The sequence below is a fragment of the Solanum pennellii genome, chromosome 10, assembly GCF_001406875.1.
Source record: "Solanum pennellii chromosome 10, SPENNV200".
Classification (NCBI taxonomy): Eukaryota; Viridiplantae; Streptophyta; class Magnoliopsida; order Solanales; family Solanaceae; genus Solanum; species Solanum pennellii.
In genome coordinates this window covers 25,845,359-25,858,427 of record NC_028646.1, presented here as the reverse complement: position 1 = coordinate 25,858,427, position 13,069 = coordinate 25,845,359, and the positions used below count along the sequence as shown (strand labels likewise).

General features: G+C 33.7%; 1 protein-coding gene across 1 annotated transcript in view; it reads right to left on the bottom strand.

The window, feature by feature from the left end:
* Positions 1-3,711, bottom strand: part of LOC107032144 (peptidyl-prolyl cis-trans isomerase FKBP20-2, chloroplastic) — a 5,697-nt gene extending 1,986 nt beyond the window's left edge. The window contains exons 1-6 of the mRNA XM_015233720.2: positions 3,551-3,711; positions 2,343-2,433; positions 2,062-2,282; positions 1,806-1,915; positions 779-887; positions 632-708 (exon numbers count right to left, since the gene is read on the bottom strand). Coding sequence (XP_015089206.1) covers positions 632-708; positions 779-887; positions 1,806-1,915; positions 2,062-2,282; positions 2,343-2,433; positions 3,551-3,596 — 654 coding nt within the window. The 5' untranslated portion in view covers positions 3,597-3,711. The remainder of the gene's footprint in view (positions 1-631; positions 709-778; positions 888-1,805; positions 1,916-2,061; positions 2,283-2,342; positions 2,434-3,550) is intronic.
* Positions 3,712-13,069: the final 9,358 nt, after the last annotated feature.

Below are 13,069 nucleotides of genomic sequence, written 5' to 3'. Positions count from 1 at the left end.
GTAACTTTTTTTCAAAATAATATATTAAAGGTTTTAAAATAAATCATAAATATTTATAAAATTATATTTAAAAAAAGTGCATGAATTAATTAGGATGTATTATTTCTTTACCTTTAATCATAAATTTCTAATTCAATTTTGAAAGAAAGTGTCCTCCTAAATAAGCGGCTCAACCTAAATTTAATTGGGGCTTCAATTCGGACTAGAATAATTTTGAATGTCATTTTCAGTAATCTATAATTTCATCGTGTTTTAGTAGTGTTTATGACGATTTTGATATCATAATTGAATTATTAATTGAGTGAGGTTTAGTTAGTAATGAGTGGATAGTGGATTGGTTTATAAATTATATTAATAAATTAAATTTATAATTAATAGTTGAACGCCAAGTATTTTAAAAAATATTTAAAGAGTTTAATTTTAAAACAATTAAAAAATGGTCAATTTTGAACCCAAAGGTGGATGACAATGGTATTTTGGAGCCAATAGGTGGATGAAAAGGGCATTTTGGAGCCAATAGGTGGATGAAGGGTAATTTTATACCATTTTCAATACTTTAAGGGTATTTTAGGCCCTTGTCCGTAGTAATAATAATAGAATCCAACTGAATAAGAGATTTAAGGACACCTACCGGAGGTCCTAATTCTGGAGGTATGATTATCCTCCTTTTGCCCCCAGGTCTCATGTCTCTAATTCCTTCCTCAAAACCTGTAATCACACTTTCCTGCTTAGTACAAAATTTTCTCTGAGAGGTAAAGATGTTACGACATTAGATCACCTGGGACCAATGCTTTAGTGCCCATCCGAATCTTTGCAGGAGAACCTTGAACGTATGTGCTGTCAATACGACGTCCAGACTCATTATACCCAATATAGTGGAAAGTCACCTGCCAATGGTGAAAGTAATTTGTGTATGAATACAGAAATGCCAATAATCCGCAACATGTAATCTGTTTATTATTTCTTATTGCAATTAAACCTTGCTTTCTCTTTAATTTGTAATCTGATGTGCTTTTTTTAAAGGAAAAATAAAGTGATACAAAACGATCATCGCTAAGTCCAGGTGCCAAGTTGAACTAAGCCCAATTGAGCTTAGGAACAGTATAACCAGCCTAAGTCAGCTCTTTTGCATTCATACATATATCAGAATAACTGCATAACACTTAAAACAGTCCCCTTTCTGTGACGGAAAATAGATTTCACAATGATTGTCCTTAGTCAACTTCATAGAACTCAGGTGTGAAAGATCAAAGTGACTTACCAAGCTTTCAGTTCAGCAATAACTACGTAAGGAGCCCAGGTAGTTAAAATTGAATTATATCGAGTAAGTGACATTTTGTTTTAGTACTCAAAAATCCATAAAGAAACAATTAACAATTATCACCCATCACTGAAGTATTTCTAGCATAAGTCTACACTGGACAGAAGAAAACCACTATCGGAACAGTAAGATATGTTAATATAGACATCCAAGGATCATCTTAATTACAAACCAAAATGGTAAAATACTACAGTACTAGATGCAATGACCTGTGCAACGACAGTTTCTACAAAATCAAATGAAACTTATGAGTGCAATAACATACAAACAAAACAATAACACAAAGCATATAAAAAATGAACAGAAAAGGAAATGCTCTTTTTTACCATGAATATACTATATCGTTTCCAAGTCTCCGGTAGAGAAATGAGTAAACATGAAAGACGAACAGTATAGTATTTTCCCAATAGGATGTATATTCAAAATAAATGACCATTTAATAATAGTAAATCACGTTTTTCAGGAACAGAGAATGAAAGAAAACCTGTTGACCATCCTTTGGGCAATCACCTTCACCAACAGAAAAATCCCGCAATATAAGACCTGAATCACGCTTTTCGTAGTTTTCAGGCGTTACTACTTTAACTGTAAAACCTGAAAAAGGATTTGAAGAGTCACTATCACATTATAATGTATCGTGGTATCAAAAGAAGGAAATGGATGTCCAACTACTGATGTGCTAAACTTGGGTACTACACATGGTTTTTTCCACCCACACAGTCCCTCATGGGTAAACAAACCTTCTCTGATGAAACTGGGGAACTCTTCAGGGGCATTATTTTCTCTCTGGATCCGTTTGTTCTGCTCTAGTAAGCGTCTTTCATCATATGGGTTTTTGCTCTTTGTTTTCCCAAAAGCTGGAAAAGCGGGAGATATGCCGGATGTAATCAGAAAAAACAGGAGAGATCTGCGCTTCATGTTGTCCTCATAATGCAATATATTTACATTCAGTTCCCTAACCCTGAAAATATTCTGTATATCAGCTAGAAAAGATTGACATGGTGGTTAAAAGTCAGGTTACCTTTTATCTTGTAATGTGGCAGCTAAGCAACACTGGAATGTTGACTTCTGTCTGGGAAAAGATTGAGTTGTATGACAAGCTGATAGAGTATCTAAATTGAGAATAAAAGAAGTAGTTTAATAAAGGGATTTATGCATGACAAACCATAAACATAATCTATCAAAGGCTGGCAAATGTAGCTTAAAGGACCCTATGTTGTATTCTCATGGCAAAAACTACATAGAAACAACAACAACATACCCAATGAAATCCCACAAGTGGGGTCTGGGGAGGGTAGATTGTACGTACGCATGCCTTATCGCCACCTCGTGGAAATAGAGGTAGTTTTCGAAGGACCCTCACCTCAAGTTCAATTATTGTCAAACATCAAATATTGAAAACAGAAAGTAATACACATACCACTTGGCATGGTTAAGAAGATGCTGAAAATTTAAGGTAGGAATAATGCTAGTCCATTAGAATAAACAATAATCTCAACTTCCTAGAGAAAATTGTTTCCTAAGTTAACATATAATCCTACATGAGTTCATATTGCTAGTCCAAAGCCTAGATAAAAGGAGAATAGTTAGTTGGACAACACAAATGAAACTACTTAACTATGATGAATCCTCCCAATATCGAATGCCTTGGCACATGCTATCCAACAACACCAACATACCCAATGTATTCCCACAAGTGAGGTCTGGGGAGGATACACAATTTTAGCCCTCTCTTATGAAGGCAAAGAGGCACGTGCTTTCCGAGGATATAAAGAACATTTAAATAAAATATATCAAGTGGAGCCAATTCATATAGCTAAACCTATAGGTGTAGCTAGAACTGAATGTTGCTCCGCTCTCTCCCGAATTACTTATCCACATTGACAAATCAAAAAATGATACAATTGATTACTTTTTAAAGTAGAACTCCCTGAAAATCTTAAACTTTTAATTCATCAACTTCATAATTAATAGAGATAAAATGGTACACTCACTATATCAATTATTATTTTCATGTCAATTCAAAAGTGAACAAGTAATTAGAATGTGAATTTTCAGAGAATTCTAGGGGGATAATATAGCATATAATTAAGGAGAAAGGAAGATCAAACAAGAAAAAGGGCATTCACATTGTTCATCATAGCACAGCTAGTTATCAAAGAGGAGAAACACAGAGAATTTATGAAGGAAAAGTAATGTAAAAGTGTGAAAAGCGAAGAGAGGAATTACATGGAGAAGAAGTGTTGGACAGAAGAAATGAAGAGTTGAGAAGCATGATTTTATCCTTTCTATGCAAAAGGGAGATTGAAGCTTTCTCAATTTCAATTGCAATGGAAAAATGGCTGATCTGTCCTTTATTTGGGCAAAATAAACAAATGTTACTACACAGCAACTTTATCTTCTCTTCACTTTTGCAATTTGCATACAACTATTAGATATTAACAATAAAACCCCTAACATATCTTCAAATTAACATTCTGCTTCCATATTTCATTTTTTCTTTCCTTCAGCCTCATGCTTTGTTGAAACATGCAAATCTATGTCTGTATATAGTTTTTAAAGGTATAAATATCTCCTAAATTATATCGGAAATTCTATTGATATATGATATATCGAAACTTAATTTAATTTTTTTAATATGAAACAAATACATCATGCATGATGATGTCGCATGAAGAGTGTGTGAACAATGAAATATTTTTTTTAATTGGTTATTTACAATTCGTCAATACACATGATTATTGACGTTAAAATAATAAGACTTATGTATATATTATTTTTTTCTTTATAAAATATGTATTTTCCTCTTTATTTTAAAATTTTTTACTCCTTTCCTTTTTATTAACGTTATCTCTTCCCTTTAAATTATTTTTTAAAAAGATAAGTATATTTTATTTTAAAATAATAATATTTTTTTAAAGTGTCCTTAAATTTAACGTTTTCTCTTTTATGTTTTCGTTAATTTTCTTCACTTATTTTGATGTTTGTCTTAAATTAACTTATTTTAATTTTAAGATATTTGAAATTAAATTTGAAATAAAATCAAAAGGAAAGAATAAAGACAAAGAAAATAAAAGAATAAAATCAATTATAAATGAGAAGAAAAAAACAATGAATAAAGTTAAAAACAATAATGTAAATACAAGGTGAAAAAGATAAAAATTATGTATATCAACTTAGTTTAGATGGAAGATAAAGAAAAATAGAAAAAAATATTTATATATGTGTCCATGTGTGTCATATATGTAATCACATTTACTTAACTAAATGTGTCATTTAAGTACAAAAAATGCATAAAAGTATTTTAAAAATTGAGTTTTGAAAAAGGAGTAATATAATTATAAGCTAGATAACTCAAAAGCATAATACAAAACTTATCCCTTTATTTTATATAAGGATAATGCACAAGTACCCTCTCAACCTATGTTCGAAATCTCAGAGACCCACTTATACTATACTAAGGTCTTATTACCCCCTAAATATATTTTATTAATAATTTTTTACCCCTTTTCGGCCTACGTGACACTATCTTGTGGGCCCAACGATGGTTGACTTTTTTTACGCTAGTGTCACGTAGGCCGAAAAGTGGTAGAAAATTACTTATAAAATAAGTTCAGGAGGACCTTAACATAGTATAAGTGTGTCTCTGGGATTTCGAGCATAGGTTGAGGGGGTACTTGTACATTTTTCCTTTTATATATCAAGATATTTATTGAAAAATTAAGAGAAAATATATCTAAAAAAATCCAGAACTTGACAGCAAAACCTACTTTAATATTTAAACTATACGGACGTTTAAACACCTCCCTCCCCCTAAATAACTTTCGAGTGAATTAAATATCACTCTGAGAGTATAATACTACTCTCACCCGTCACATCATAGTCATGTAAGCACCACATTACAACCATGTAAGCACAACATCAATATATTTATTTATTTATTTGTTTATTCACTTTAAACATTTTTTAAAATTCATTACATAATCATTTAATTTATCGTAAAATTGCATTTTCTTAAATCAAAATTCAAATGTTGAACCATCTTCATTAATTTAAACCATTTTAACAAGTAGGCCCCACTTTTTAAATAGCTTCTCTTATATGCAAATTAATAATTTCTTAACTAAAAAAAATAATTTTCTAAAATCAAAGATTAAATGTTGAACCCATTTTTATAAATTTAAATATTTTTAACAAGTGGGTTTTACTGCTTAAATCCCTCCTCTTCTACGCCTTTTCCTTTCTTCTTCATTCATTTTCATCATTGTTGGTCCTCGTTAAAAAAAAATTCGTCCATTTATCAACCTTTCATGGTTGTTCGTTTTTCTTACAATTTATCATTTTTTGAAATAAAAATAACATATTAATTTTTTTTCTTAGAACTCTCTTCGCCCCACCCCGCTCCTACAAATATGTCATTGGGAGAATGAAAGCATGTTTCGATGGGCTTAAAAGATGGTCAGATTGACTTAAAAGTCAATTTTTGACTTATTAGAGTGTTTGAAAATTATCAAAGTGACTTATTTTAAGTCAAAAATAACTTATTTTAAGCTAAAAGCTAAAAGTTAGGTGAGGGTGTTTTTTTTTCAACTCAAAAATCATTTTATGTTGACCAAATATATTAACTTTTTGCCCTTAGTTTTTTTTTGTTTTTTTAATTATTTTTATTAATATTAATATTATTATTATTATTATTATTATTATCATTTTTATTATTATTATTATTATTATTATTATTATTATTATTATTATTATTATTATTTTATTATTATTATTATTATTATTATTTTATTATTAATATTATTATTTTATTATTAATATTATTATTATTATTATTATTTTATTTTATTATTATTATTTATTTATTTATTATCATTATTATAATTAATATTATTATTATTTTTATTATTATTATTTATTATTATTATTTATGATTTATTATTATTATTATTATATTATCATTATTATTTTTATTATTATTATTATTTATTTTAATTTAATTTTATTATTATTATTTATTTAATTTTAATTTTATTATTATTATATTTCTTATTTTTTTATTTTTATTATCATTATTATATTATTTCTTTTGTAATCTTTATTTACCAGATAATCAATTTGTACAAAATGTTTTGGAATTCTGGATATGGACATAGTCCCAAATCTTAGATTCCATTCTACTATTCTTACCACTCGACCACTAATCTATGTATAATAATTGAATCTACTAATGAAAACAGCCAAATTCGATTGCATATTGCTTTTACAATGTATTTCTTGAATAATGTTCTTGGTGATTACCTCTGTAGTTCTTTCTCTCTTTTGAAAAATTCTGTAATTCCTCTCTTGTCATACATAGTATATTGATGTTGAAAGGGTCATTCTATATACTTCATCTTGCATTGCTTTGCCTGTAGCATGTGAAATAGCCCAGTCCAATTATTCATTCCACCCTGCAGTGCTTCTGTTAATGCATAACCGTTGTAGAAGTTTAGTCCATATCCTAGCAGCCACAACACACGAAAAGAAAATATGCTGATGTGTTTCTAGCTCTTGCTTACACAGTAAAGATACTTTATTTGTTTGTATCCCCCACTTTTCCAGCCGATTCTTGGTGTATAGTTTCCTGTGAATGGTCGGGTACAGTATGAATGTCCATTTTGGACTCCTTTTGTCATTACATGTCAATCTTCTCCAAGGCACCTTTGTGATCTCCCCTTTCAGCTTCTTATACATATCATTTATGGTGAACTCTTTTGAATCCATATCTCTGTAAGTTGCGTCCAACCTCAGATATCCAATGACCTGCTTGCGTAATCTTCCTCACCATCAAAGAAGCTTGATTCCCAGTTACTTCCAATGGTCTCCTACCATTAATATAGAACGAATGAACCCAAACAATCCATAACTTATCCTTCTTTTTTGCAAGATTCCATAGATGTTTAAGTATGGCTGCTTTGTTCCATAGATAAACATCAGTTACATTGAGTCCACCAGCAACCTTGGGCTAACATATTGTGTCCCATGCAAATTTTTCCTATGCTTTGTGCATCTCCTTTCCATAAAAATCTCTTACACATTGATTTGTTTGTAAGAATTTCTTAGGAATGAGAAATATATGTGTCCAAAAGGCTTGTATAGAAGTTAGGGCACTTTTATCAACTTGAGCCTCCCTGCATATGATAGAAACTTGACTGTCCATGTCACGACCCAAAAACGGGTGTGATGACACTCATCTTATCCCACCAAGATAAGTTAGCCTAAGACCCAATATCTAACAAAGTGCGAAAATAAACAACAATTCAATAATAATTTCTATTATGAAAAAAGTTGACTTAATTCAATCTCAAAAATCAGGTTGTCACGTGCACAAGCTCTAATGTAAATATTAGAATTGAAATAAAATAAGAGTCTAAAATGAAGTTGTCTTTCAACTAAAAACAAAATCATAAACTGGAGTATAAAAGTTCGCTGAGATGACAAGCAGCTATCTCACAATCCTCCACAAGATGCCTCGGAAACGAAGAGAATGAGAGATATCACGAAGATTCGGGCTCGTAACCTATAAAAAATTGTAGAAGCAAGGGGTGAGTACAAAAGCACGCGGTACCCAAAAAGTCAACCTCTAAACACAAGTTAAGTGAACAAAATACGGGTACTCCTTACACCCTATCTAAACCTCCACGCTACAGCCTAATAATTCATAGTTTACCAAACACACAACTCATTAATCACAGTCTATCAGTTTACACATTCACAATAACAACTCAATATTCAACACTCACAAGTTTCACTCAGGAACACTCACAAGATCAGCAAAATACGTGTTCAAGTTCATCAATAACCAAGATGTGTAATGCCATGAGATGCAATGTCAAGTACAGTGATGCATGTCTTCCCTAACGATACACACCCGCTGTCTCTCAGTCTGGGACCCATGGGGGACATATCTGTCCATGCATCTATCGCGGTGCACGACATGACCCGATAATAGTAATCGTCGCGGCGCGCGATACGTCCCTCGAAATATAATATTCATCACGGCGCATGATACGACCCTCAAAATGGTACATCCTCTTATCACTTAACTCTTATCACAACCATGTTTCAGATACAATGCAAATGACATGCTCAAATGAAAAATGAGGAGATAACCATTTTGATAACAAAGCACAATTTGCAACAAGGAATACAACACCAACAAATAAGCAACAAGCCTCCAAATCATTCTCAACACCACACAAGGAAATACACGAATTTCATACGCTTAACAAGAGTTTAGAAATCCACTTGCCTTAGCCAATCGAATAATCACTCTGGGACTTGAGTCTTCCCTTTTCGTTGAACTTCCGAACCAATACAATCTATTCAAATATATATTCACAATAAGATTTCAAAGCTAACAACATCCATATTGCTATAGGTTTAGCATAGACCTAAAATTCACTCAAATTTATAATCAAGTTTGTAATTATTGATGCCAACTAACATTTCGACTATCATATTTTTCAAGTTTCAAGTTTAAGGTTAAATCTCATCTTTTTCCAATATCATAATTTGAATGATACTTATATGATACGATAAATCTAATATTTAATTACCTATTTCAATAAGCCAAAACTTAACTCATAATGTGATATAATAAGAAATTAAGCCAAATCACCAATCATCCACGAAAAAAGTACAACATTCAAATCTCAATACGCCACTGGATATACTTATTCTAATTCCTAATTTCCTTCACCTATGTACAAAACCATTACACATTTAAATATTCCTAAAACTATTCACAATTTTTTTTCCAGAATCCACGTTGAACATCTATCGATTTCATGTATGCCAAATATTTTATCCTTTATCTTTTTCAATGTCCAAAATTACCCATCAAATTATCCATGCTTAAATAACCCAACCAATATATTAAAACTTTGATCCAATTTACCATAATAAAGAAACTAAATATAAAACTAAAATTACACAGTATGACATAACCTAATCCACTTACAGTGATATGCTATTGTACACCCATTCTAAATTCCTAAATTGTAACTTCTAAGAAAAAGGAATCATTGACCAATCATCACTTCACTCTTAATAGAAATAAAGAACTGATAAAGAATTAAGGGTAAAGCAAAAACAAGAGATAAAGAATAAATTGTCCTATCTGATCTACAAAAATATGAAGCAAATTTTTTCCTTCCTACTTACTACAAATATACCCATTAAATAATAGTAATACACGAATTTTCACTTTATCTAGGAATTATTCCACCCAACACTGATATTTCTACTTACAACAAAATCAATCCATGAATATATATAATTATTAATTGACATAGCTATTACTGTAATTCCTAACCTGACAACTTTTCAGTTGAAAAGTTTCCATTAACTTTACTTTATGCTGCCCCCATTAATGCCTTTCGTTCTTGTTTTTTTACTATTCCCACAATGCACCTTATTTTGTCAACAAAAATCACATCATCCTGACATATATATTAATTATATTGAAAGGGAAGAAAAATGTGTACCTGATTCACTAAACTTTTCTTTGTACTTGTTTTTTTTCCTCGCCGTCAGTTCTCTCCCTCTCTCAAAGACACATGTTCTCCTCTTTACCCTTTTCAGCTAAGTATCATATGTTAACCCCAAATAAGTTAATTCACTTTAACCCACTAACTATCTATTAATTCAATTATCTATGATCACCCATCCATTAATTAATTCAAGTTACACTAATATTCAAATTTTTCAAAAATGACCTTCCGGGTCATTACTTTATCCACCATTAAAAATCATGTTCGTCCTCGAAATAAAGTAAAAGAAAGTACCTGAAGCTTCAAAAAGCTGAGGATATCTGTCACACATGTCAGACTCTGTCTCCCAAGTTGCCTCTTCCACCGATCGGTGCTTCCACTGCACCTTCACTGAAGCAATCTCCTTGGTCCTAAGCTTTCAAACCTGCCTATCTAATAAAGCTATAGGCTCCTCCTCAAATGTCAAGTCTAGACCCAGCTCCACATAATCAATTGAAAGCACATGAGATTCATCCGGAATATACTTTTGAAGAATAGAGACATGAAAAACAGGATGAACTGCTGACAAACTAGGTGGCAATGCCAACTTATAAGCCACCTATCCCACTCGGCTCAAAATCCGAAAAGGTCCAATGAACCTAGGGCTAAGCTTGACCTTCATTCCAAACCTCATCACACCCTTCATGGGTGATACTCGGAGCCAAACATGATCACCCTCCATAAACACTAAGGCTCTAAATCTCCGGTCTGCATAACTCTTATGTCGACTCTGAGCTGTCAATAGTCTATACTGAATCATACGAACTTGCTCCATAACATCTCTAAGAAAATCTGTATCCAAAGAGTCCATCTCCGCCGAATCGAACCAACCAATCGGAGATCTACACCTTCTGCCATACAACGCCTCAAATGGGGCCATCTGGATACTAGAGTGATAACTGTTATTGTAGGAAAACTCTGCTAAGGGTAAATGTCGATCCCATCTAGCACCAAAATCCATCACACACGCTCGAAGCATATTTTCCAATACCTGAATGGTCCGCTCAGATTGACCATCTGTCTGAGGGTGAAATGTCATACTCATATCTAACTGAGTACTTAGACCATGTTGTAATGCCTTCCAGAAGTGAGAAATAAATAGTGAACCTCGATCTGATATGATAGAAACAGGAACTCCATGTAGTCGTACAATCTGACTGATATATAGCTCGACCAACTTTTCTGTCGTATACTTCACTCGAACCGGAATGAAGTGGGCAGACTTGGTCAGCCTATCAACAAAAACCCAAATAGAGTCATAACCACCCATTGTGGTAGGAAAACCCACAACAAAGTCCATAGTAATTCGCTCCCACTTCCAAGTAGGAATAGGCATCCGCTGAGATACACCCCCGGGCCGCTGGTGCTCACACTTAACCTGCTGGCAAGTCAAACACCTCAAAACAAAGTCTGAAATATCTCCCTTCATCCCACACCACAAGCAATGTTGACTCAGATCATGATACTTCTTCGTCGCCCCCGGATGGATGAAATATCGAGAACAATGGGCCTCCTCAAGAATTAATCTAATCAAATCGCCCGTTTTAGACACACAAATCCTCCTTCCAATCCTCAAGACGCCATCAGAATCAAGGACAACCTCCTTGGATTCCCCTCTGACTACTTTGTCTCGAATGAGACATAACTTCTCATCATCAAACTGGTGAGCACGAATCTGCTCGACTAAATAAGATCGAGCCTCAATAAAAGCAATCATCCCATCACTCTCCTCTGAAATCTACAATCGGACAAGACTGTTAGCTAACATCTGAACATCTCTAGCCAATGGTCTCTCCTCAATACTAAGAGATACAAGACTCCCCATGCTAAGAGTCTTCCTACTCAAAGCATCGGCCACAACATTGGCCTTCCCCGGATGATATAGAATGGTCACATCATAGTCCTTCAGCAACTCAAGCCATCTCCACTGCCTCAAGTTCAAATCCCTCTGACTAAAGATATACTGAAGACTCCGATGATCAGTGAAGATCTCACAATGCACCCCATACAAAAAATGATGCCATAACTTAAGTACAAATACCATAGCCGCCAACTCCAAGTCATAAGTAGGGTAGTTCTTCTCATGGAACTTCAATTGCCTAGAAGCATAAGCAATCACTTTCCCCTTCTGCATCAACACACCACCCAATCCAACTCCTGAATCATCACAATACACTGTAAAGTCTACAACCTCCTCAGGTAGAGTGAACGCAGGAGTTGAAGTCAACAAAGTCTTGAGTTTTTGAAAGCTCTGCTCACACTCATCAGACCACTGAAAACGCACATCATGTCGAGTCAATCTAGTTAATGGAGCGGCAATAGTAGAGAAACTCTGAACAAATTGTCGATAATAGCCTGCCAATCCCATAAAACTCCGAATCTCAGTAGGTGAAGTAGGTCGCGTCCAGCCTCTAACTGCCTCAATCTTGGCCGGATCTACTCTAATACCCTCCTTGGACACTGCGTGTCCCAAGAATACCACAGAAGTAAGCCAGAACTCACACTACTTGGCATACTTCTCTTCTCTCAACCTCTAAAGTACAATCCTCACGTGTCGGAAATGGTCCTCCTTAGTCTTGGAGTAAACCAAGATGTCATCGATGAATACAATCACAAAAGAATCAAGGTATGGTCGAAACACCCCATTCATCAACTCCATGAATGTTGCAGGGGCATTAGTCAATCTGAAGGATATCACTAGGAACTCATAATGCCCATACCGGGTCCAAAAAGTTGTCTCAGGGATATCTGATGCTCTAATCTTCAACTGATGATACCCAGACCTCAAATCAAACTTAGAGAACAATGATGCTCCCTGTAACTGATCAAATAAGTCATCAATATGCGGAAGAGGATACTTATTCTTCACTGTTACCTTGTTCAACTGTCTGTAATCAATACACATCCTCATAGTCCCATCCTTCTTCTTCACAAACAATACAGGGGCACCCCAAGGTGATACACTAGGGCGAATAAAACCCTTACTCAATAAATCATGCAACTGATCCTTCAATTCTTTCAACTCCGCTGGGGCCATACGATATGGAGGGATAGAAATAGGCTTAGTTCCTGGCTCCAAATCAATAGCAAAATCGGTATCCCTATCGGGAGGAACACCTGGAAGATCAGAAGGAAATACATCGAGAAACTCCTGAACCACGGGAACAGAGTC